A 27,747-nucleotide genomic window follows, 5' to 3' on the forward strand; every position below is an offset into this window, starting at 1 on the left:
AAAAAATCCACTCATATCCGACAAGCTACCAAATTCCCCTGATGGAGGTCCATAATGCGCCGATGTCCCACCCCATAACTGGCGGGGGTCGAAATACTCATCACCAGGCTGGTTCAAGTCAACATGGTAGCCGGAAGGTTGGGATCCAGAGGGGCCAGAATAGGATCCAGACGGGCCGGAGGAGGATCCTTCCGGAGGTCCATAATGTGGTTGCGGCAACTCAACAGGGAAATCATGGGATCCGAAACCCCTGAGAATCCTCCCTAGTCCGCGCTGATGTCCCGATCGCGATCCAAACGCTTCCGGGAACAACTGGGTTGGAGGTGTCGGTGCAGGATCCTGTGAATGTCTCTCCTGCGCAGCTTCCAGACGGGACTGCATATAAATAGTAAGGTAAGTTTAATAAATGGAGCAGTAATTAAAAGTAATTTAACTTAAAGTTATGTATATACCGCAACTTCCGGAGGTTGTAGTCTGTGGGTTGCCGCCCAAGTCGACTCCCACGTGGGCGGTGGCCCCTCCTTCTTTTCGTTATGGTGCTTGGCCTGCAAACAAGTCAAATAATTAGCATTAAAAAAACACAAGAATTGTATACTTTTGTTAAAACCAAACGTACCAACGCCCGATCGTGGGCAAGAGAAATAGATCGCCGACCCTGAGTCCCCACTGCCTGTTTGGACCGGTTTGTCTTGTTTGTCTCGGCCCGCTTGACCCGGTCATCCCTCGTATAGAAACGCAATAGTTTTCCCCACTCTTTCGGGTCCATACCAGCTGGCGGTGCTGTCTGCAGGGTATCTGCTGCGCCTACACCCCCCCCCCCCGTGCTGTAAAATGCTGAGATTTGAATTTTGACTTTCTCTGCCTATATATGCTAGCTGCATCAGCACGGAAAGCCAGTTTTGCTGCCTTCCGGGTGGGGTCGTCCTCATCAAGCTCTAGGTACTGGTCCATCGCAAAATAGCGCTACATTGTTTAAAAATACAAGTTAGCATTTTCGGGGTTAACATTGTAAAACATATTAAGTAAAAAAATATAAAAAGAAACATATTCTAACCTGTACTTCCTCCAAGATATGGTCCCTCATAGACTCAGGCACATCGTCCCATGACTCGTAGTATTGGGGGACATCTCCGATCAACGAGCCTAACAAAGATTTGTACATAGCCCCGTAGTCCCCGATCGACTGAAAGGTCTTTGATTTGTAGTCGAAGTACATGGGTAACGGGCCTCCATTTTTCTTGAAGGCAGCCTCAAGTTTTAGATGTTTGGCTGCCCCTCTTGGTGGTGGTGGTGTTTTCTTCGAGCCTACAAAACCAATAAGTAACAATAACATAAATAAGTTACTTTAAACGATAAGAATACAATTATTTTAATGCATAACTAAATTTAATGTAAAGTCAATTTTCTTACCGCTGTCTTTGCAGCCTGATATTTTCTTCCACCACGATCGGTGCGGATCCCTCCCATCGCCGTCGCCGCCGTGAGCTCCTAGCATTTTTCTTATATCTACATAAATAATACACGTATTATAATACTTTTTATATCAACTTTTTTAACTACTTTTTTTAACTTATTTTTTATATGACTTTTGTACTACTACTTTTTCAATATATGTTTTAATATCTTTTTATACTTATGTTTTAATACCTTTTTTATTTATACATTTTCCTACCATTTTTCTTATATCTACATAAATAATACACGTATTATAATACTTTTTATATCAACTTTTTTAACTACTTTTTTTTAACTTAATTTTTTATGACTTTTGTACTACTACTTTTTCAATATATGTTTTAATATCTTTTTATACTTATGTTTTAATACCTTTTTTATTTATACATTTTTATATTTTCTAATACAAACATTTTCTAGTACAAACTTTTATAAACTTTTTTTTAAATATATTTTTTATATACTATGTAATACACTTTTTTTACATTTTATTTTTTACACTTTTTTACAAACATTTTACATAACAAAAACAAGAACAACAACAAGAACAACAACAAGAACACAAGAACAACAATACATTAAATCTATGGGCGTATACAATACGTTAAATCTATGGGCATATAAGATCGATCCTAATACATCTATGCATAACAAGAATAACATCAAACTAATACATATACTATATAGCAAATTAATAGATACGAAATAAAAAAAATAAAAACTTACTTCAACGTTGGGTTTACGAAAGGGGTAACGACGGGTCGCTCCTAAAGCCTCACTGAAAAACTTGGTCGCTCCTAAAGCCTCACCGGAATATCTTGGCCGGAAAATATGGGGGAGAGGGAGGTTGGATCGGTTGGGGTTTACGAAAGGGGTAACGACGGGTCGCTCCTAAAGCCTCACTGAAAAACTGTGTCGCTCCTAAAGCCTCACCGGAATATCTTGGCCGGAAAATATGGGGGAGAGGGGGGTTGGATCGGTTGGAATGGAGAAGAGAAAGGAGATTGGAATGGAGAAACTGATGAAGAAGCAGGGGATGGATCGGTTTTTATTTATTCGATGCACCCCTTTAGGAGCGACTGTCGCTCCTAAAGAGGGGGTTTGACGGGTCAACGGTCGAACGGGTATATGCATAGATATCCGCGAGCAATAAATGTATCGACCCTTTAGGAGCGACTGTCGCTCCTAAAGAGGGGTGGTCGGGTTACAGAATATTCCGTGGTCGGGGTATGTGGCCTGTTATTATGGTCATATATTGATCTCTATTGTCATAAACTCATAATCACTTTATTTCCTTTTATTAATTGATCGAAATTTTCATTAAAAGTTAACAAACATTGTTTCAAAATTTCTTGAATCAAACCGGGTATTATTTGTTAGTAACACATAAGAAATGTTTAAAATTTATATTTCTATAACTCTATAAGCCAAGATTTACTATTACGTACAAATCTAGAAAAAGATAAAAAAAACAATATATTTTAGATTTGTTTTTAACTAAAAAAAACTACAAAATGAGTAAAAAAATCCATGCCAATTACGATCAAGACAAAGGAAAAATTCCCAATAATCATGGAAGCCATGACACCAGTTAGGATTAGATGGATTAGCTAGTCTTAACCTTTAAAATAAAAATAAACCCAACAGTGCTTTTATGGAATTCAATAAAAAATAAATTATTTATAAACAATAAATATTTTTAGAAATAATCAATCAGCAAGGAGCTAATTAAAGACAAAAACTAAAAAATTAAAAGAAAGTTTTATTACACCTATCTTTCCATATATAATGTAAAGACCAATCCACGTCGGCTTCAGTGTGGTCGCCATACCATTACATTCCGTTTGTTTTTTGGAATGTTCATATATAAATATATGTACCATTTTGTTCTTTTATCGATATTAGCATGGTACCCGCGCGTTGCAGCAAATACCATTGACAATGCGTTCGATGTCGTGATTACCAAAAACAGTATCAATGAACAATTAATTAAGTGAGATATCACGATGATACCGTAGCTTCAATATCAACCAACAGTAACAAAAAATACACGTATTAACAATATAAGTGGATATTCAATTGAAGTGAAATTGTGAAAATAGTTTAAATATTACTTGGAATAAAGGAAGGACATTCTTATACATTCACATGATTACATTTCAACATTTGATGAGAGATAGTGCTATTTATTTTATATAATAGTATAGATAGATGAGATGGTGATGCCTATTTTGGCGATATACGACGATACTTGATAGTACTAGGCTACTAGCTACTAATCAGGGATACACATAATAAGTCTTGTTAATATTTGTTTTTATTTTTATAATATTAAGACACACATCCATTACACGTCAACATACAATAGAGAATGGATCATCACAAAAACTAGTTAAATAAAATAAAAAACTACTCACACGTCAATAGTGGCGGATCTTAAAATTTTATCGGTGGGGCCAATTTTTTTTTTTTCTATTGCTATGTTTCAGGTATTATATTATGGTCATGCAATACACTTAATCAGGTCGGGTCAAACAAAAATAACACTAATAATCTAAGTTTTCCATTCAAATTACCAATACATAGTTTCTAACTAACAAAAAACTACAATAGAAAAGGCGTTGGATTGTGGGAGAAATACCTTGTTACATGGATTATGGATTGTTGGCTAAAACATACAATTATGAATGAACTAAGCGAATTGTGTGTTATAAAAACTAAAAAGGTAAAAAAAAATAATTCTGGAGCCTAAAACTCAAAAAAGGGGGGAAGACCTTGTTACGTGGATTGTGAGTTGTAAGCTAAAACATAGAATTATGAATGAACTAAGTTAATTGTGGGTTATAAAAACCAAAAATGTAAATTTTATAGGAGTATTAAATTTATTAAACGTATCAAAAGTTTTTTAATAAATAATCCTTAGGGACCGACTTAATAAATATAAATTATTTTGGACGAAATACGAATTTATTAGTACTATTAACCAAAAAAAACGGTGGTGGCCCGGCTCACGGGCCCCTAAAGACAACCGCCATTGCACGTCAATATATTTGTGTTTTTGGGTCATTGTATCTAAACCGTACGTTCAATTATTGAAAGCTACTTAATTTTATACGAAAGTTGACATGTAGGCTGTAGCTATTATATACCCATCAGTTAGAGTATATGCTATGAGAAATGATATTAGTACTATGGTTTTTTATTATTCTATTACACGGTACTAATATTATAACATACTGTACAAGTTGATAATGCATGATAGTGGTACATGAATAAAAAGTTGTGGTATTAATATCATTGCCTATATGCTATTGATTATTAGACTATCTCCAATGGGTATGTTTTTGGGCGCCCTTGGGTGTCCTTGGATATCCTTTGCGGTTGAAGCTTGTCCAAAACTAAAGATTTTTTGATGCATGCCCTTAGGTGCCCTTACTTATATTTTTTTTGTTTTTAGTGGAGTTAAAGGATATGTAAGGATGTTTGTATGGTTGGAGATAAAATTATATGATTTTAAGGATTTATAAGTTGGATTTCTAAGGATATGATGTGGCAGCTCAAGGACGCCTAAGGGCGTCCTTAGCATTGGAGATAGCCTTATTGATGATAAACAATTTTTTTTTCCTTATCAATTTCACTTGAATTCCCGTGATTCGACAGTGTAAGGTTTAAAAGAGACTTTCTATGTCATTCTCAAAATTTAAACACAATATCTCATAAATAGGGATGGTTTCACCAAATAAATTCATGATTCATTATACTCGTACGTAATTCCTCACCAGTAAATACTCATTATTATTTTATTTTATAATTAGTAATGGAAAATATTAAATAATGCCCTAAAAAGATCTAATTTTTTCATGTTAAATGTTTGTTCTTGAATTTTAAGGTAAATGTACAAATATTAATTTATTTTAACAAAAGCTTTTAAAACTTTTATTTAGCAGATGTCATTATAATATATAAGCATATAGATACACATATAACACGTATAAAACGGACATTTGAGAGGGACAGGTGATTACTAAATAAGGTCGTCCAGACCAAAGCAAGTTTACGATTGTGATTATCACTCAAATGATAAGTTACTTCAATGTACATCAAAATCTAAAAAGTAAAGAAGCTATAGTTGCGTACGGGTCGCTCTACAATTAACAATAGTATGTTTAAGAACAACAATTATATATTTCTTCTGTTATAAAACACGAAAGCAATAAATATAAAATAACAACTTTTCACCATTTGTCATAATCAAATGTTAGTCCAACTGGTCAGAGGCACTCCCAGGTTTTACCCAAGGTCTTGAGTTTGATCCTTAGGGATGACAAGTCTTGGGGTTTTTTCTTCCCAATACTTGTAACGGCCTATAGTTAATATCTCGTTGTCTAGGGTACGTGCAAGGCTTCACCATTATACGGTGAGGTTTCCCTGATGTTGTGTACCGACTAAATATTCGAAAAAAATAGCCAATGGAGTGATAGGTCAATGGCATCCTAGATCTTCAATGAAAGTTTGTTTTTTGGACAACCAGAGTTTGAATCGAGGGGCACATGTTTTACCCAAAATGACATTCAATGGCGTAGATGTCGTGCCGTTTGGTGATCTATCCGGAGGTTTTCCCTGTGAACTACCGCGATGGCAACCTGCCCGGTTGGTGTAGTGGCCACATATGGGGTGAACAGACTCTGATCAAAATTGAACGTTAAAAAAAAGTAATAAAAAAATCAAAGGTTAAAATATAAAAATATTTTTTTAATCTTGACTATTAATTTTGATCTATCTAATTTTACCTTTCAACTTTAGATAATTCCAATCCCTCTTTTCTATCTTAATTTTCAAGATTTATTTGAACAACTTACAATTCTACCCACATCGTGAACTAATGCAATCCAATCTTTAATTAAAAATTACTTTCTTTCTCTTCAATTTATTCAATTCAATGTAACTCAAAATTTCATTCACATTCACAAGTTCACAATCCAACCTAAACTATTTTCTATTATATTATAATTCATAATTATTTTTACCATATTAAAAATAATTTACTTTAGATAAATGACTACCTTTTATAATTATCGTATATATATAAAATAACAATTAAAAATAAATACATATTTAGTAAACTATTAAAAAATATATAACTTTTTAAATAACTTCATTTTTAACCCATCAAGAAAATATCATGTTTTTATATTTATATAAAAAGTTATGATATATAAGATACTAAGAAAAAAACTCATAAGTTTATATAGTAATTGTAATAATAAAACATTTAAGAAAATGTTACCATTCAATTTGCGACACATTTACAAATGCATGCGTCCTTTTGTGTGCAATCTCAGATCGAAAGAAAGGCCGGACCGTGAAGGATTGCAAGCAATTATGTGCTTTTAGTAATATAAAATTGGACAATCTTTGTAATTGCTAACTCATGTAGTGATGTGGATGTTCTAATAAATATCTATTTTAAAACAGTATAAAGAGTTCATTTTCTTTTTTTCACCGTGTCTCATGTATATATGACCAGGAAATTAAGTACTAACTACAACTTTACGGGTTATCGTTCATATAAAAGAATTGTATCTTTCATACTAAAAACTCAGCTCATAAGACTATCATTAAAACCCAATGAGACTACCCTACAAGGTATCGATCAGCCATATGATGTATATAGTTTTTGGTTATAAGAACACAACTGAAAGGAATCATAAAATTACAAAGTGGAATATTCAATGTTTGCGTGGTTGGGGAACATGATTGGAAGTGAAATGGGAAATGGGGTCTCGTTATAGCGTTGAAGTCTTTGAAGTACTTTGTGGATAGAAAGAAAATTACACATTTCAAAGTATATACATTAATCACATCATTATATTATACGACCAATTATGTCCATATATATGTCATAGTGACAATAAGGCTATTTCTAAATGGAGTGCCCTTAGGCGTCCTTGGATATCCTTTGTCGTTGAAGCTTGTTCAAAACTAAGGATTTTTTGAAGAATGCCCTTACCTAAGGGCATGTCCTTACTTGTCCTTAGCTAAGACTATCTTCAATGAGTATGTTTTTGGGCGCCCTTGGGTGCCCTTGGATATCGTTTGCGGTTGAAACTTGTCCAAAACTAAAGATTTTTTGATGCATGCCCTTAGGTACTTATATTTTTTTTGTTTTTAGTGGAGTTAAAGGATATGTAAGGATGTTTGTATGGTTGGAGATAAAATTATAGGATTTTAAGGATTTATAAGGATGTGTAAGAATTTGTAAGGATATGATGTGGCAGCTCAATTGGAGATAGCGTAATATATTTTGTTTTTATTTGGAGGTAAATGATATGTAAGGATGTTTGTATGGTTGAAGGTAAAATTATAGAATTTGAAGGATTTATAAGGATGTATAAGGATTTGTAAGGATATGATGTGGCAGCTCAAAGACGCCTAAAAATGTCCTTAACATTGGAGATAGCCTAAGAGGGATCACAGTACCCTCATGGTTCACTTGTGATCCTCTCACTCATGGTTCCTCTAGCCATGGATGCATAATTCACAATAGATGTACTAAAAACAATTAAATAAACAAAATATCACTTCTTAAAAATATGGACAATAAAGACTAGACTACAAACAGCATATGCAATACATGTATGGCTGGGGAACATAATTGGAGGTTAAATTGGAAATGACTAAATGAGGCCCGACTAAATGACTAAATTGATTAAAAGTAGGCTATATATAGCCACGTTCCAAAAATCTGTTCATTATTACGATTAAATAAATGAAAAGCATGTGAATTCCATTATGAGTCTTAATCTGTCGTGAATAGAAGTTATTTCACAACATTAATCTCATACCGTCAATGATCGATGAAAATCTGGCAAAATATGAGACTCGGCCCCTCTAATCCTCCTAATTTCAGTACCTACATTAAACAGTATAAAGTTCTTTTTAAAAAAAAAAAGAGTGATCGACACAAATCGTCCTTGTGGTTTACTTAAACAATCAAATTTCGTCCTTTAACTTTGAAAACCTTAGAGACAATTCTTTATAGGCTGATAATATTCACGTTTCATCCTTTTATATAACAGACATTATCTCGAGTCCGTTAAGCCCCTCACGTGTAAACCACGTGAGGGTATTTTTGTATTTTGCCAGCCTTTTGACTCAGCTTATAATCACTCAACTTATAATCAAAACCCAGATTTATATACACATGTATACACGAAAAACACATTGAAATCCAAATCTGAATATCTGATCTTAGAACTCATTGGGTCAAACTCAGAATTTCTAGATTATATACTCATTATATACATGTTTTGTATTCATTCATCTAAACAACAACAAAAAAAAAATCAATAAAAGTCCCCTTTCTAGATTATAATCACCACTAGTTTCATATATAAAAAAAAAAAAGAAGAAAAATTACATCAACAATGGTTGTTGCTTTAGCTTCTTTGATGAACAATATCATCTCTAAAATTCATTGAATTGTCACATATTCTCCCTATCTTCACTTTCTTTAGATTTCATACATACTATCCACCAGCATCAGTGTCGCTGCCGCCGGCGGCGACCTATTCAGTTCCGTCAAGAAGGGCACGGATCTCAGTGGTGCAACAGATCGCGGTGGTGGTGGTTTTTTTCCGGCCTGGTGGTTTCTTCTGGCGATACAACAGACTGCGGTGTTGGCGTCGGCTTTTTCCGGCGATGAAAAGTGAAGGAGGTCGGTTATTCGGGTCTTGGTGGTCACCTTTCAAATTTTTAGTAGAGATATATATTTAGATCTGTGCTTTGCTATATCTACATATATTGATATGGGGGTTTTAGATCTTCTTTTAGATCTGAGATAAAGATACAAGCCAGACTAGTGTATATAACTAGATAGACAACTAGTAGTCTAGCACCATACTTTTTTAAAATTGGTTCTTTTCATAAAAAAAAATGAGATGTGAGAAACGGGTGCAATTTATAAATATAGATTGATCATACTCTTCCTTAAAAAAATTATAGATATAAATCTAGTGTTTCATTTCTTTTGCCAAAAGATATGATTTAAATGATAGATATCGATACAAATGGAGAGATTGATATAAATTGATAATATATATCTATATTTATTCATATATATTTAGTTTTGCAGGTGAAAAAAAATCAAATTTGGTCCTTATCAATGAAAATGACCTTAATACCCTCATGTGGTTTACACGTGAGGGGCTTAACGGACTCGAGATAATGTCTGTTATCGAAAAGGATGAAACGTGAACATTATCCGCCCATAAAGGATTGTCTCTGAGGTTTTCAAAGTTAAAGAACGGAACTTGACTGTTTGAGAAAACCATAAGGACGATTTGTGTCGATTACTCTTAAAAAAAAGTTTGTTTATTTATTTGAATTTGTTAGGATGTCTATATGGACAAATTTGTTAGTGATATGCATATTGAAGTCTTGAACAACGCGAGTACAGCTACAAAAATGTTTAATTGCACAAGTACTACAATCGTTAAAAAAAATCGTAAAAATCTTTACTACATTTTTAACTTTTTAGCATCATAAAAGGAAATGTAACTTGTCTTTTGACCAAAAATCACGAGTAATCCATTGTATTCAATGGTTTTAATACCACATTGATTGATGACGAGATATGATATGCGTTATTTCAATACTTGTTTGGAATCTTAATTACATACTAAAATTAAATCGATATGCCAAGACTGAAGACATATCGTTATCCTTATACTTCGTATAATTTAGCTTTGTGTAGCATTTACTAAATCAAATTGAAAGGGATTGAGTCATGTTGTTTGTTGTAAATATTTATTAACTATTACATGTTTTTTCTTCTTATGTTTTTGCCTCAAACTAATCTTTTAATTTTGATAAGTTTTTTGTGACACGATTCATAATGTTCCACTAACACAAGTTCAGATAAAAAAAATTAATTTAGTCAGTTCGTATATAAAAAAAAAGATAAAACGAAAAAAAAATAAAAAATCAATTCGAATAAATTTGATAAAAGTCTAACTTTGGGACCAAATATTCAGAATTTAATACGAGTATTTATTTATCGTATAAAATTTCGTCTTTTAGCAAAAAAAAATAAAAATAAAATCAATGTTTTAAACATAATCCAAGACTCGTATAAAACGTGATGGGCTATTGGGCTTCATCAATCTAAAATATATATTAAAAATAACCATAAATATTATTTGAACAAAAATAAATCATAACGATTCTATTTTTCTATAAATTCAGGTGCCATGTGAGGTGTAACATGCCTATAACTTGTCTCTATTCTTATATATTGTCTTCTTCTTTGTTTATTTCTCATACAAAAACAGAGCAAAACAGAGCAACATCCATGGCAACCAAAGGCTTTGTTTTATATCTGTTAACAGCTTTCTCCATCGCTGTTTTATCGGTGTTCCTCATTTCCGGCCATGACAATCACAAAAAAAATCTTCATATTCATCGTTCATCGTCGAATTCTGTCTCTCTTGAGACCGACGAGAAAACATGGCCTGTAAGTTGTCGTGTTCTGTCCCCTTTTTAGTTTAATGAATTTGCAAACATAGGTATTGTTAATTTTGAGTTTTTGAATATGGGTTTTGGTTTTTTGTGTTTTTTGATTTAGGAATTGGAGTTCAACTGGAGAATTATGTTGGCTACGTTGATCGGATTCTTGGGTTCGGCTTGTGGGACGGTTGGTGGTGTTGGGGGTGGTGGCATTTTTGTTCCCATGCTTACTTTGGTTGTCGGTTTTGATACTAAATCTGCTGCTGCTCTTTCTAAGTGTATGTTCTTTCTTGGTCTTTAATACTTGTGCGTTTTAAAATCTATTATGTTTAATGTTGTGATTATTATTTGTTGCACTAATCCAGTCAACATGGTTTGACCGTACACGGTCTTTCAGGTATACTTACTAAGTATGGATCGTGCACAGTCAAACTATAACGTTGCACATAAGATCCGTGCAACAAATATTTTCTAGTTAAATCTTAAAATTAATCTGTATCAACTTTAATTTGAATGGAATTTGAATAATGTTGTGTTTATTTGTGTATGTAGGTATGATAATGGGGGCATCGGCTTCATCATTTTGGTACAATCTAAGAGTCCAACATCCATGTAGAGAAGTACCAATTTTGGACTATGATTTAGCGCTCTTGTTTCAACCTATGCTTATGCTTGGAATCACACTTGGTGTCGCTCTTAGCGTTGTTTTTCCTTATTGGCTCATCACTGTTCTCATCATCATTCTCTTCTTAGGTATCCCATACTTTGTCCCATTTCAATTTTATTCATTTTATGGTTTTTATTTGGTGTTCATAAATCATAACCTACCATTCTTCCATTAGGAATGATATATGAACAAATTACTAATGTTATTTGTATTCATATGTTTGTTCTTATTGCAAACGTCGAGTATAATTGTTATGAAAGTGATTACTCGGTTTAAAATTGAAAAAACCTAGTTACCTAAGACCTTTCGAGTGTGTACAAAGACAAGGGGAATATATTGTTCTACAAGTTAAATGTTATCTTAAGATTTGTTATGTCTGGATCCAGGAAAATTATCTAATGATATAATGTATAATCTTGCATTATTGCTTAATCAAAACTCAAATTGACAATGACTTAGTTAATCTCTATATTATTGTCAAGTAGCTTATAAGTTATGAAACCATGATGCTCTCAATATATGATTCTTAAGTATAAGTCAATCTCACTAGAATTAATGTGCATTTGTTTATTGTTTAATCACTAATCATTGTTATTTCCTGATCTAAGTTACTATATTTTATACTATCTCTATCACAAAGTAAATGCAATTATATACAGTATATTTTTTCGCTAATCAATTAAAAATCACATGTTTTGTAATTATTATACTTCTTAACACACCTAAGCCATAGTTTTAGCTATTAGAATCTTTTAATTTGTTATGCCATTAAATTAAAATTTTTGTAACTGATAATCAAACAATGTTATTTACTGCTGTCATATTGACTGTTCAGGAACATCTTCAAGGTCTTTTTTTAGGGGCATTGAGATGTGGAAAGAAGAGACCATACTAAATGTGAGACCGCGAGACTAAACTTTTTAGTTATCGTTACAATTTGTTGATACTGATCTCTTGTGTAACTTTTCTCTTTTTGGCTGATTCAGAAAGAAATGGCACAACCACGGGAAACATTTGCAAATTCTAGAGGAGAACGTAAGTTTCATAATAATTGTCTTTTGATTCGTATACTGCTTATAATGGAAGTTTACTAAAATGGATGATAATCATTCTCTACATATTGTTTTCAGTCTTGATCGACACATATGAGCCTTTAATTCCAAGGGAAGAGAAAACGCCAATGGTGAGCGTTGTCTTGAATGTTAGTATTTATTTTCAAGTAGAACATCTACGTGTCTAAAGTCTAAACGGTTATCCTTACAATTTGCAGGAAATCTTTACCTTCAACTTACGCTGGAAGAAGCTTATGTTATTGGTAGCTGTATGGGCTGCCTTCTTAGTTCTTCAAGTCATCAAGGCAAGTAAATTTATGTGAAAAAAGTATACACGCGAAAAAAGTTATTTTCCGGTTCATACATCCCATATGTACAGAAACAAGCCTAACTCTAGCCCATTTTGTATTTTGCAGAACGATTTAGTAGTCTGCAGTACATGGTACTGGGTACTCACAGTAGCGCAGGTACGTTCTAGTTTCAAGATAGTTTTTACAGCCTAGTAGCACTTTAAATGCCCAAGATGCAGGGACGCGGGTTCATTTGTATTGTTAATATTTCAGTTCCCAGCAACACTAGCAGTGTTTGGGTATGAATGTGTTAAGTTGTACAAGGAAAGCAAAAAGAGGAGAAGCTTAGGGAACACTGAATCGGTTTGTGAGGCCACAATCAATTGGACTGTCCCCAACCTCATATTCTGCGCACTTTGTGGGATCTTGGGTGGAACTGTTGGCGGCCTTTTGGGGTCTGGAGGCGGGTTTATTCTCGGCCCTCTTTTACTTGAGATTGGTGTCATACCACAGGTAAATATTATGAACTGATCTTCAATCAAAAGATCAAGCTGTCAACTACCAGATTATATCAGTTTACCTTCAATCAAAAGTTGGACGCCTTATATGAAAATTTTATAATACATTGGTTAAAAAATAACTAGTAATTCTGGTAGAAAATGGTTGGTTAACTGAAGTTGAACAAACATGGGTAGTTTCTTTTGCAATTAGCTCATTTGAAGAAACAAAAGGCAGGCATTGTCGTGTTTGTCACCATCATGAAAATGATACATTCTCATTTACGTTTTCTTTGTTGTTTCTTATTATAGGTGGCAAGCGCAACAGCGACATTTGTGATGATGTTTTCCTCCTCTCTATCAGTGGTCGAGTTCTATCTACTCAAGAGGTTCCCGATCCCTTATGGTATATTCCTGGTTTTCTGTCATTATCTCATAATTAGCAATTATTCAAGTAACTACCACATGAAAATAATTTTCGGTAGACCATTAAGTCTTTCTATTCTTTTATAATATCAAAGACCAACAAAATGATAGGGATTTACACTAAAACCAAAACCAATTCACTGATATTGAATCTTTTGATATTTGTATGCAGCACTATACCTAATGAGTGTATCAATTTTGGCTGGTTTTTGGGGTCAATTCTTCGTTAGAAAACTCGTTGTATTCCTAAAGAGAGCTTCTCTCATTGTCTTCATTCTTTCTGGTGTGATCTTTGCCAGTGCTATAACAATGGGTAACTTTCTAACTTCTTTTATTCGATAATCCACATTATTAATCCAAAGTTTTACATTATACTTACACTGTTGTTCTTATATACACAGGAGTTATTGGTATTGAACAAAGCATTAGGATGATCCACAATCATGAGTTCATGGGATTTCTTGAGTTCTGTAGCAGTCAATAGACACTCCAAACACAATAGTGATGGTATTAATGTACAAAATCATACAGCATTGTTCTGAAGGTGCTTTAGGCCAATGTCCGTTGGCCAATTGACCCCCAATGAATGCTGTCATTAGTTCACCTTATTATTCATTGTTACAAAATGTCGGGTGCATGTGAAAAGAGGCTTTTGGGGCAGATTGAAATGTTAACTACTTTGTTAACAATATTGTCGGCCACCATTAGCGCCACAGTCACTGTTAGCAATTTAGTTTCAAATAAAGGTTATGTTTTGTGGTTGTGATGAAGTGTTAGCTACTCGTTAACACGAAAGCAACCTTCAATTCGTTGGATAGTATTTGCATTTCATTTCATTGTATTGAATTTGTTCTGCATATAATTGAAAGCTGCAAGATTGTAGAATTTATTTCAAATGATTCTCACTATGTATTTTGTTTGATTGACATGTTTATCATGAAATGTCAAATCTATCAAGTAGAAGACTATTCAAAAATTAAGAAAGATATTGAATTTCACAACTTTAAAACTGGACACTTTGATGATTGAAGCGAAGTGTCAGATGCATCAAAAAGTTAGTGTATTATCTTTCGGGCTCTTCTTACATTATCATATAAGCCAATATCTAAGATATGTATACCACTTTCTTTTAGCCGTAGACCATCAGACTTGTTTTAGGATGTTATACTTTACAATAATTTTAAACACATTTAGTGGTGTATGAATCTTCTGCCTATCGCATAATACTAGTTGGTATCAATAATTAGTTTATCATAATATTATAATGCGACGAGTAATTATATAGGAAGGGATCGAAATTGACCCTTTTTTTTTTAACCGGAAAGACCACATGAAATGCATATGTTTTGATATGACAACCAAAAATCAAATGAGACTACAAAACCAAATTGTGCACTTGCTTCAATCAAAAATAACTACCACTTGGAGCTTAATGATAATGATCATATATTATACTATTACATTAATAAAAAATTAAGAGTACGTGTACATAACTTAAGAATATGTGTACATTTTCTTTTATTATAATGTTTCTTAAGTTGAACTGAAATAAATTAAGTACCTACAAATTTAAAGAAAATATGTTTGTATAAATATTACTCTGAATAAGCAACCCATACATTATAAAAAGGTGGTACAAATTGATTACAACTTGTCCAACATATATTCTAAAAGAACAAGTGTACTTTCACTTTCAACACAAGCCTACTTGATAAAATAACTATGACTATAAATTTTACAAACATATAAGTTAAATAAAATAAGCTAAGAAGGCCATATAGAGTATTTCTTTTTGAGATGCCATCTACAACTTGTGATGAAAACCAACAAGTAAAATGGGAATACAAAATCAAATTGTATACATATCTCACATGAAGACATTACCAACCGACACCAAAGATAACACTTTGTCCCAGCACTTTTTTACAAAATAATATGCCTCCTACGTCAACCCATAATCAAATTTGCTTTGTTTTTTGGTTTGTTAAAAGATATTGTACGTGGATAATTAAATCTGACAAGTAAAAAAGATGAGCTTATTAACGGGGCAAAAAAAAATAATGGTAGTCGATTAAACATCATAAGCCCTTGTCCAGAAAGATTTACAAGTTTTTTTTTGTGTCTACCCAGGTTCACCGGGGTTTGGACAAGCTCGATCCAAACCTCAAGTGTTGATGAAGTATGGACGAAAGACCAGAGGTGAACAGTATTGGACGGTCCGGGCCGGGTTGGGTAACTAGAGTACGGGTTTTGGGTCCAATAAGGTCATCCCCAGACCAAAATATAAATGAAAATTAATAACCAAACAACATACCTATCCATTTGTAGATCCATTTGAACAACCAAAAATGGGTAACAGATTAATAGGAGGTAGCATGCATGCATAGGCCTCTACAGCTCTCCTTCTAATTCCCTATAAAAGAGGCTTTTGGGGCAGATTGAAATGTTAACAACAGCTCATAATATAATATATATGAATATATAAACAAGCATTAACAAACCAATCCATCAACATGAGAAAATCCAACATGGGATAAGGTTCCTTTATTGCTGCTTAACTGTAATAATAAGTCATTCACATATTATGATCTGCTGAACACACAAACACAACCAATTCAGCAGAGCAATTAACAGTGCATTTCTACTCCAGCAGCTCTCTTTTTAACATCAACATTCATCATCTGTTCCTCGGACTGACAGGGAGTTAGTTTTAATTATAAAGGGGACTCAGATAGGGCATCACAAATAGAACGTGTTGATCCAACATGGTTGTTGTCATTGTCATCACCATTGCAGCTTTCAATGAGCGCCATAAGCTCCCTTCTTCCATATTGGAACGGAGACAAAGAATATTCGGGTGGTTCACCTGTATAGAAGTCGATAACGTCAACAGCTACACCCTTGTCTCTATAAAACTTTCCAATATCATTCACCTTTAGTATAGACAGATTCGTAAGCCTGGCAGCCAACAAACACATTATTAATTAGCATATACATATATATATTTAGAATAAATAACAACATAAAAATATAAATTACATGAAACAACAGCGACTAAAAAGAGATGTTGGTTCAATAAATAATACTCTACCAAAATTTTTTTTTATCATAGGAAACATTTATTTTATAACAATTAGTACGATCTAAACATAATGCTACATACTTGAACACATCATTAGAATAGGAATTTTCACATAATTTTACGTTTCTTATATTTGATAAACTGCAATTAGTGTGGGCAAGATACCATCTTTAACCTATAAAATAACAATGAAAGATTCAAGTCTGTATACAAAAGTCAAGACTACTAAAACCATCTTTTATTTTTGAGCATTCAACATATATATTATGATATCAAAAACTAGCGAGAGACTAAGATACGTATAACAGAGAATGAATAAAACAGATTACAAGGGATGATTGAAATTAGAGCGATTCTTTTTTAACAATTCTAAACAGGCCTTATGATACGTGCTTAATTATAAATCTCGGAAGTGAAGAACAATGCATAGATGCACGTATACTACTTTTGTTTTATATCAATATTAATTAATTAGTTAATATTAAGTATTTATAATATATTTAAGTTAACTCAGTCAATTATGAGAATAGTGGACGGTTGATAACTTACCATATATATTCTCAATATTTTAGTCAGCAAGTTAGTAGTAGTTATTTCATATCCTTTGCTTTGTAAGGCTCTATATATAGCCGTGGTATGTTTGTTTAAGATTATGAATGAATGAAATGGAATTTTAGTCTTTTCTCTTGTCTCTTGTTCTTGGTTTTATCTTGGGAGTTTGTAGGTTTTCTCTGTAAACCTATCAATTCGTGCTTTCATTGCATCGAACTATGCCTCTTACACGTGATCCACCACAAGGTTCCATGGCTTCCTTAGCCGAAAGCATGGAAAAGTTGAACACTGCCATGACTTCCCTTAACACCGCACTAGAAACCACCGTGCAACTTGTTACCACCCAAACCGCCTTAACAGCCAAGCTTGTGGCTGCTTTAACCAAAACCGACACCCATGATATGCCTAAACATGAGGCTGTTTCCGACAATCCCTCAAGCCATTAGTCACCACAGTCCCCTCCACCATCATTGCAGCCCCCTCTACCACCTAGCCAGATTCATGTTCCACCCAAAATCGATGAAGTGATAACCTGGTTAACCACTACTCACGCCAATCATGTGACACCCGTCACCAAAATCCATACCAAGGTCGCCATCCAAATGCCTTCGCCTCTTGCTAAACTGACTCATAACTCACCAAAGTTCCAACGGCAGAATGTCATTGTTCCTCCAATGCTTCAACCAACTCACAAACCATTCAAGTTCTTCACTGTTGACGAGTTCCCATCCAATCATCTTCGTTTCTTGTCATCAAATTCACTAGCCCGGTTCTTGAACCCACAACACCAAGTTGTTTCTCTATCATTCGAGGACCTTTCAACCAACAGAATCCAAGTTTATTCCAAGGACTTGGTGTTCGTCCAACGACATTTCCGTCTTGTCTCGAGTTTATACCACCCAAGTTTGTTTTTCTTCCATCCGAACACAAACCACCATGGGAGATATGTAGACCAAAGGATGACAAAACGTGAGCCTTGAGGACAAGGCTCTTTTTGAGGATGGGAGTATTGATACGTGCTTATAAATCTCGGAAGTGAAGAACAATGCATAGATGCACGTATACTGCTTTTGTTTTATATCAATATTAATTAATTAGTTAATGGGATTAGTTCCCTAAAATGTAAGGAACTTTGAACGAATGTCTATTGTAGGAAATAACTAAAGTTGTGTATATTGTATATAAACAACTTTGAAATAATGTTTATTGTATGTAAGAATTTCGTTTCAACCAATTACAATCTGACAAGTGACACCTATATATGGTTGCCACGTATGTTTTCTTACATACAATAAACATTTTTTTAAGTTGCTTACATACAATACACATAACTTTAGTTTTTTCCTACTATAGACATTCGGGCAAAGATAGTTACATTCCAGGAAACTAATCATTTAGTTAATATTAAGTAGGGATTAGTTCCCTCGAATGTAAGAAACTTTGAACAAATGTCTATAGTAGGAAACAACTAAAGCTGTGTGTATTGTATGTAAACAACTTTGAAATAATGTTTATTTTATGTAAGAATTTCATTTCAACCAATTACAATCTGACAAGTGGCACCTGTATATGGTTGCCACGTATGTTTTCTTACATACAATAAACATTTTTTCAAGTTGCTTACATACAATACACATAACTTTAGTTTTTTCCTACTATAGACATTTGGTCAAAGATAGTTACATTTCAGGAAACTAATCCCTATTAAGTATTTATAATATATTTAAGTTAACTCAGTCAATTATGAGAATAGTGGACGGTTGATAACTTACCATATTCTCAATATTTTTGTGAGCAAGTCAGTAGTAGTTATTTCATATCCTTTGCTTTGTAAGGCTCTATATATAGCCGTAGTATGTTTGTTTAAGATTATGAATGAATGAAATGGAATTTTAGTCTTTTCTCTTGTCTCTTGTTCTTGGAGTCTCACCCACTCTACGGGTTTTATCTTGGGAGTTTATAGGTTTTCTCCGTAAACCTATCACCTTGGAATGGTACCAAATCTACTAAACCATCTAACCTGCACACTAGTCTCCAACTACAACCACAACAGTACCCAACCCTGCATAAAAGTTGATTTCGATTTGTACAAATATCAAGTAATTCTACAAAACCATTTCAAAACTATAACATATGTAAGTTGCTTATCATATTTTTCCTACATATAGTTTTTGTTTTTATGTTCTTTCAAATGTCGTGATATTATCTTAAAAGCAATTTTATAAAAGAATTTGAAGTGTGGTATATCATCACCGAGTAAAAAGTATAATCATATTCCCAGTATGCAACCCCAACTAGAAAATAAAAGAACAGAGGATTAAAGGGTGTTCGGTTAGTACAGCTCCAGACTCTAAAGGGAAAAAAAAAAAAGAGAAGAAAATGTATGAAATGGTCACAAAAAGAGTCTAAATGAATTGGGCATTTAGGCAAGAATCTGGACTCATGTAAGTTTGAGCAGGCTACTACAGTTCTGGTCTTATTCACCGCACAAGGTTATAATGTACCGCATGGGAGCTAAACTCTATTCTTATGCGCTGCATGGGGTAATGAATACGTCACATAGGCCTCATTTTCAGGACAATAAACAGTTGGAGTCACCGTACATTTTGCATACAGATGTGTTTTAGGGGAAACAAAACTGGAGCTGCTCAAACTTTTAACATTTTTATTAAACTAAAAAGTAATATAAGATTTACATACCCTCCAACAAAAAGAACCATCCTCTTATTCCTATATTGTTTCTGTTGACCGAGGAGCCCTGCAAAGGGAAAAGAGCCTAATGCGAACGTGCGCAAAAGGTCCACCTCACCACAGCCGGGATTTATGCCTGCGAACCAAGTATGGTCCTGTTTAGTAGCGGTTGAATAATAACTAAAAAATAAAAATCCTACATATATATAATTAAACATGAAGCCTACTATATGCGGGAACTTTGCAACTAATTCTTCAAATTTTTTGGTAGGATAAACCAAATGTCCATAACGAAAGGAACTCATTGTGTATAAGCCCACAACAGTTTCTGGATTTTCCTGTAACAAAACAAAAACATATACGGTATATTAATTAACATTCAGGCAATCATCAGTTATTTGTGTCAAAAAAGAAGAATCAACAAAGATGGCAACGTACATTAAATTTGGCTTCGCAATAGAGTTTGATAGCATCGCATTGATTCTGATAGATATCAGAGTCAGGGGGCACCCAACGAGAATTGTCGACACCGATAACTATGCACTGAAATATATATATATATATATATATATGTGTGTGTGTGTGTGTATTCATCAACTTAGAATTTTTGAAATCGATGGCCAAATAAATAAAGAAATGGAGATGAAGCAATCAGATAGATACCTTAGCGTCCTCCATGAAGAAGATGATGATTATTAAAGGTTAAGTACGGTGCCTGCAGCAGATCAATGAATCTTTGTAATGAAAACGGATCAAATCATATAAAACTAACACGTATGAAATAAACAAATGAAACCCAAGAAGACGGGATAAATGGGGGATATATATATGGGAAAATATTATATGCTGCAAACATGAGTCCCTGCCCTCACATAAATTTTTACATGTGATGAAATAAAAACTCAACACCCCCTCCTGAATGTGAGGTGAAACAGCATATAACAGCATACTAGACAACACCTGTATATATACTATATATATAATGGTCAAACACTGACTAACATACATATTAGGGTTTCGTATGCAATCCATTACATATCTTTCAGCTTCCCATGTGCCACTCTCGTACTACATACAAAAACACACATAACTCAATCAACACTTTGAAGATAAAATTAAAAAAGGAGTTGTTCAATAAATTGCACTCCATTTGTTCGATAAAATGTCTCAAAGAAATATAGCTACGTAACTTCTCTTTATGAAATTTTTATTTATTTACATTTCTCATTTTAGGAAATGATGACTACAGTGGGGATAAAACTACCGTTGATTAATTACAGTTCGAGGCTATTACCGGACTCGGGTAGGACGTCACGAATAGAACGTGTAGATCCAACGTGTACAATGTGGTGGTTGTCATTGTCATTACCATTGCAGCTTTTAATGAACGCCACAAGCTCCCATCTTCTTGGTAATTAGATGTAGGATATATTGCCAACGAAGGTAAGTCCGTCCAACTGGTCACAAGCACTCTCGGTTTTACCCAAGGTCTTGAATTCGATCTTTAGGGATGACAAAACCTTGGGGTTTTTTCCCTCTGAATTAATACTTGTAACGGCTCATGGTCAACATCTCGTTGTCTAAGGTACGTGCAAGGCTTCACTATTATACGGCATGGTTTCCCCGATGTCGTGTACCGATTGAATGTTCGAAAAAAAAGATGTAGGGTATATTGTCTTTGTCTGGGATTCTGCCCTTAATGCTCCTCATGTCTTTCAGACAAATGTTGACCATGAGTTCGAAACTTTTGAAAGACATAGTGGGAAGTCTTGCCAATGAGGTGGGACGTACAGGTTTTTCTCCAGTATTTATCTGGTTTCCTCCAGAATGGTAGTGGGACTTCCACTTCCAGTCATGCCATCGGATTGACTGTGCCGGTGACATGGTCGATCTCCACCGAACGATGAAGAGACATGCCGCTGAGTCCAATCCCCCACTGTCAAAAAAAAAAATGTGGGATATTCGGGTGGTCCATCTCTATAGAAATTGATAAAGTCAACAGCTATACCCCTCTAAACGCCTTTCCAATTTCATTCGCATATAGTCTAGACAGATTCGTAGGCTTGGCAGCCAACAAACACATTCATAATTGGCATATATACAAGAGAGAGCGAATAAAATAACAAACACATTATTGATAGGGATTTACACTAAAACAACACCAAACTGACCCTAAACTTACACCAACACAACACCTTAGAAAGTGTGAAAACTGGTCGAGAAAAATTTATAGAAAGCATGGAAATTTTAATGATATTGAATCTTTTTATATTTGTATGCAACACTATACCTAATGAGTGTATCGATTTTGGCTGGTTTTGGGGTGAATTCTTCGTTAGAAAACTCGTTGTTTTTCTAAAGAGAGCTTCTCTTACTGTCTTCATTCTTTCTGGTGTGATCTTTGGAGCAATGGGTAACTTTTTAACTTCTTTATATTCAATAATTCACAATATGAGTAACTTTCTAACTTCTTTTATTCAATAATTCACATTATTCATCCAAAGTTTTACATTATACGTACACTGTTGTTTTTATATACACATAAGTTATTGGTATTGAACAAAGCATTAGGATGATCCACAATTATGAGTTCATGGGATTTCTTGAGTTTTGTAGTGGTCAATAGACACTCAAAACACAATAGTGATGGTAGATTTGTGGTAACTTTAAATGTCAACTTTGATATGGTATCTCATATTTGATATCTTTGGTGTGTAAAACCTTTGGCGGTTGACAAATTATATAGATTTGGCGCATTTGGCACTCGTTGTTATTGATGTCGTTGTTATTGTTGTTGATGATGTTGCTAGTTGCTAGAAAACATGTTCCCAAACAGGTTCCGTTGGCGGGAAATTGGCCGGAAAAAACCCGGTGGAAAGCTGAAAAAGCAGCAGAATTCTGTTGAAATTTTTAGCATTGCCACGAATTTTGCCACGACATGTATTGTATAGAAAAACATAACGATATATGTAACTTTGTATAAGCGTATGTTTTGTATATAGTGATACTAGTCTTAATACATGTACAGATTGACTATATATATATATTATAAATGATTATTTTTCCAGTATATAGTAACGATGATTTGTTAGAATTTTGCAAAAATAGAATGTTAGTACATTACTAATTATTCTTAGTTATACCGACTTAATAGGAAGAAAATCTATATTAATTATAACCATGAAAGTCAATCAATCTCATACTAAAAAACCTCATGCTTATACTGTATTTAAGCATGTATATGTGTAAGATTGGATATTACACGATTATAATTTTTCATTAGAATCGAATTACACCACAATTATTTTCATGATAACATCTGACAAAATATGTTAAGATATACCTTTATGCATTGATGAACATGTGTAGGCTAGAACGAATATTCAATCGTAGGAATATCTCTAAAGAAGTTCACAAGAGCACATCCAATAAAACACTGAAAATTGCAAGATTTTAAATATATATTAAAAAAAAACAAAAATTTAACCTTGGCTATCTTTATGTTTGTGCTTAAAACCTGTTGTTTATTTATTCTTGACATTGTCGACCAACAACATCACCAAACGAAAAAAAAATAATAATATTATTTATTTTAGTTTCTTTGTAAAATTTAAGAATAAGGTTCTTTGCTTTTTTGTGGTAGACGAACCCAATGAGTATATATATACATTTAAGTTTTGGAATATATAATATAATGGATTTGGAAACTAATAAATAATAATTAATATCAACATTAAGAAAACGGATATACTAAAAATTTAAAAGTAATTTAATTAAAATTAAAGTAATATTATATTTTTAAAAGACACTTGTCGTTTCAAGATCGTGTCATCTGTCGTCATAAGACATTACAATCCTGTTTTAATTTATTGGTAGATGTCTAAATGGGCACGCAATCGGACCTACCATTTGTAAATTAGACGACTAATTGAGAAAAAGATCTAGCCAAAATTGTCAACCTCATTACTAATTACCCAACATCAACCGAAGCCAAAGCCTCGCGTTGTTAAAACCTAGTTATAAAGATGAGTTGTTGCCATATATAAATCAGAAAAAAATGCTCAAATGCTATTAAAATAAAAAAAAATTTAATTATAACTTATCAAATTACCATTTGAATGTAGACATGTGTTGAATTCTTATGTTTGAATAATTCGGCTCACGTATTTTACTGTTTTCAAACATTTGTTACTTTATCATGTCATTGCTTAGTTTTGTCTCGCTTCCAATTGTTGCAACTATTTTCAGTTACACGTATTACTTATTAGTTGGCTATTCTTTTCCGTAGCTTTAGCTTTTGTGTGGAAATGATTTTAACTTTACACAACTATTTGATTACATGTTTGACTAAAAAATAGGACTAGCAATCCTTTATATATATATATATATATATATATATATATATATATATATATATATATAGAGAGGATAGAGATCAAATGAGAAGGTACCTTAAGAAGAGAAGGATGAGAATGTTCGTTTTTGATTTTTTTAAATTTGTTTTAAAAACTTTTTTCCTTTTTTTCATTCTCTCTTTAATTAACTTATTTCATATAAGAATTTTTAAAAAGTTTTAAAATTTTTTTTTTTTTCAAGGGAGTAGCCCGTAAGTTATAAGCGAAGCCTTTCGACTTATGGCGGAGCCATAATAGCTAAGGACGAAGCCCGTTAGGTAGATCACTCCATCACCGATCACCCCTATGACCTATCACCCTTTATGACCTATCACTCCTACCAGTTACCCATTATGAATATCCTTAAGGGCGAAGTCCGTACCGTATCCTTACATGTATAACTCACTAACTCGGGTTAGAAATTTTTTATTTTTATTTATTTTTTAAATTTTTTTTATGGATTGAATTAATTAAAAAAAGAATAAGAAAAGTGAAAAAAAATAATAAAAGTCCAAAAAAAGCTAAAAATAATAAAAAACGAACATTCTCTCCTTAAAAACCTTTTCTCTGGATCTCTACCATATATATATATATATATATATATATAATTTACACATGTTTTAATTTGTATTGATTTTTTTATTTTGAGGTCGCATTCGAAATGTTGAACTCGTCATTTGTACATCTTGATATTTGTTTACCGTTTTCTTTTATCAACATTGGTTTCATCATCATAGGTATATATAAGATGGCGTCACCATCAGAAATAAAATTATCCAAACCACAGAATTCTTCTAAAATATCAAAACCATCTCCACATTTTTCGGGCAATGAGACAAAAGGTACTTATATTTTGATGTAAATTGTATCTTTATTTTCTAATATATTTTTTTTGTTTTTGTTTAATCATTTTTTTTCTACTTTGTTACAGCGACCAATTTTTTATATTAGTGTCGTCGAGTGGTACGTTATCTCTCATGTCTAAGGATGATAAAAGCATTTTTTGGTCTTGTGAATTGAAAACCAAAGTCCACAAGGTGGATTACGAGGAGTGTGAGGTAACCAATTATAAATACATTGAAGTGAAAGCAGATTTAAACGGAAAGATTGACTTGTACTACAAGTATCATGGTAGCGAGGATGAGAAGGTATACTAAATCCAATCGATCTATTTGTAAATTTCTTTTATACAGTAGTTAGCATGTGATTTTTATTAGTTGGTCTATTTCATTCTATAAACATTTTTTTTCCTCTTTAGATTCCATGGAAAAATGGTGAAGATCTCAAAGAATATGTAAAAAGCAAGGATATTACTTTTGGCCAATTTGAGGAAGATATAGATCTTGATTTCAGTTCTGGAACATGTTTAGATGATGGCCATATGTACTCCGAGTTTATACGCATAAAGAGGCTTGCATGCAGGATGTCCATGCATTTCATAGGTAATGTATGGCGTGTGAATTTTTCAAGATTTACGGGAACATTATTTGGTAAGACAGGGATGAAGTTTCCCTGCCAGAATGTTCATCATGCATGTAGTGATGAAGATTTTGTACGCTTTTATGAGAAATATCAATGTTCAATAACTTCAGCCTCACGGGATTTATTGTGCTTCAAAAGTATGCTTGAACGGAGAAATAAATTGGTTTTATAAAATGTTGATATCATTGCCATCTTCGTTTTCTATTTTTGCTATCGATTTCAAAAACTCTAATTTGACCAAAGCATAATCTAAGAACACAAGTAGATAGTCACAAGAATGAAGTCACAACATGATTTCGAAGTAACAAACACGAATACATCTCGGATCTCGACTAGATCTGAACAAAAACAACCCAAAAATCACTTTTATTCACGTTTCAATTATTTCGGTTTACATGTATATGAACAAAACAGATTTATATATATATATATATTTGTAAGCATTTTCGGATCTATAACTCTATACAAACATTTACAACCGAAAACATATATATTAAGGTACAAAATCTTGGATCTAAAGATTTTCGGTTCAATGTTTTCGGATTTGAAGGATTTCGGGTTTATATACATATACATTCAGCCGAAAACATATACTGTATATAATATACAAAAATGTTGGTTTTAAACATATATAAGCCGTTTTAGATATATTTATTTATATGAGTTCATGGCATTGGATTTGGGATGAAACCCATTTAGTTTTTCTTACCAAAAACGTAAAAATAAGAAAAGGTTTTCGGTTTATAGCTGATTTATACATAAATTGGCAAGAAATTTGTGACTTCTATGAAGAATAACCAGTTAGATGCATAGATCCAACAAAACTTACCAAGATCTAAAAGAAAGATGACAAATTTTTATGGTGGTTGATGGTGGCTGGCCGGATTTTATACTATATTGTTTAGTTAACTTAAGAATGAAAAGGAAAGGAAAAGGGAGAATACGTTTTCATTTCTAATCACCTCAAAAATGAAAGAAAAAATCTTGAATCAAAAATAACTACAACTTTACTTCTCTCTTTTCATTTCCTTTCCATGCCATTTTTTTCCTTCCCAAATCCTTTCCTCCCACTTCTTAAATAAACTTAACAATACAGTTTATTTTTTTTCCTCTCCACTTCTTTCCTTTCTCTTTGATAAAAAACTTAACAATACAACCTTAGAGAAAGGGAGGGGAAGGGGTGGCTAGGCAGAGAGGGAGAAGAGAGAGGGGAGTGTTTGTGAGAATAAGAGGAAAATGTGAAGAAGTTTAGGGTTTTGTGTACTCCGATGCTCTAGCTTTGACCGAGTTGACTATCATTGACCCTTACAAAAATCGTTTAACTCGACCATTTAACAAAACCCGAGGCTTGCTAATTTATTTTGTCGACTTATTTGGATGTAACTTTTAAATAGCTTTCTAACGGATATAAACATGACCATATTTGTTCATTAATATTTAATTGGTTAAATTCTAAATATTTCACTTAATTTGATATTTCGACAAGACAACTAGTATTCCTCAAGTTCTCGAGTCTACGTGTAATTTTCTAAAGTCTAAATGCTCATAAAGCCTGAATGAAACTAAAATCCATTTATTCCATGATAAAGTCTTAATGACTAATGACGTACATAAACAAAAAGGTACTTCGGGAAAATACGCTTAGGTGATGG

The 27,747-nt window shown here is 33.2% G+C and overlaps 1 protein-coding gene and 2 long non-coding RNA genes across 3 annotated transcripts; 1 reads left to right on the plus strand and 2 right to left on the minus strand.

Annotated features, from left to right (window-relative positions):
• Window positions 1-665, minus strand: LOC122580816. Its single transcript, XR_006320884.1, has 3 exons — window positions 617-665; window positions 453-545; window positions 1-375 (listed from the first exon to the last, which is right to left on the minus strand). It is a non-coding gene; the product is annotated as an uncharacterized LOC122580816 (long non-coding RNA).
• Window positions 666-10,717: 10,052 nt separating this feature from the next.
• On the plus strand, window positions 10,718-14,790 carry LOC122581146 (sulfite exporter TauE/SafE family protein 4-like). Its single transcript, XM_043753309.1, has 12 exons — window positions 10,718-10,969; window positions 11,081-11,240; window positions 11,515-11,715; window positions 12,465-12,526; window positions 12,616-12,664; window positions 12,760-12,812; window positions 12,900-12,986; window positions 13,098-13,148; window positions 13,245-13,484; window positions 13,781-13,874; window positions 14,067-14,207; window positions 14,296-14,790. The coding sequence occupies exons 1-12, from the start codon at window positions 10,721-10,723 to the stop codon at window positions 14,376-14,378; spliced, it is 1,470 nt and encodes a 489-aa protein (XP_043609244.1). The 5' UTR covers window positions 10,718-10,720; the 3' UTR covers window positions 14,379-14,790.
• A 1,633-nt stretch (window positions 14,791-16,423) lies between these two features.
• Window positions 16,424-17,555, minus strand: LOC122583937. Its single transcript, XR_006321353.1, has 2 exons — window positions 17,526-17,555; window positions 16,424-16,852 (listed from the first exon to the last, which is right to left on the minus strand). It is a non-coding gene; the product is annotated as an uncharacterized LOC122583937 (long non-coding RNA).
• Between the last annotated feature and the right edge of the window lie 10,192 nt (window positions 17,556-27,747).

Source organism: Erigeron canadensis, chromosome 9 (assembly GCF_010389155.1).
Source record: "Erigeron canadensis isolate Cc75 chromosome 9, C_canadensis_v1, whole genome shotgun sequence".
NCBI classification, from domain to species: domain Eukaryota; kingdom Viridiplantae; phylum Streptophyta; class Magnoliopsida; order Asterales; family Asteraceae; genus Erigeron; species Erigeron canadensis.

Coding starts and splice junctions, on each gene's coding strand:
- LOC122581146 (XM_043753309.1), top strand. CDS start 10,721: ATGCCTATAACTTGTCTCTATTCTTATATATTGTCTTCTTCTTTGTTT. Junction 11,241..11,514: donor TGCTGCTGCTCTTTCTAAGT/GTATGTTCTTTC, acceptor TTGTGTATGTAG/GTATGATAATGGGGGCATCG. Junction 13,149..13,244: donor GGGTACTCACAGTAGCGCAG/GTACGTTCTAGT, acceptor TTAATATTTCAG/TTCCCAGCAACACTAGCAGT.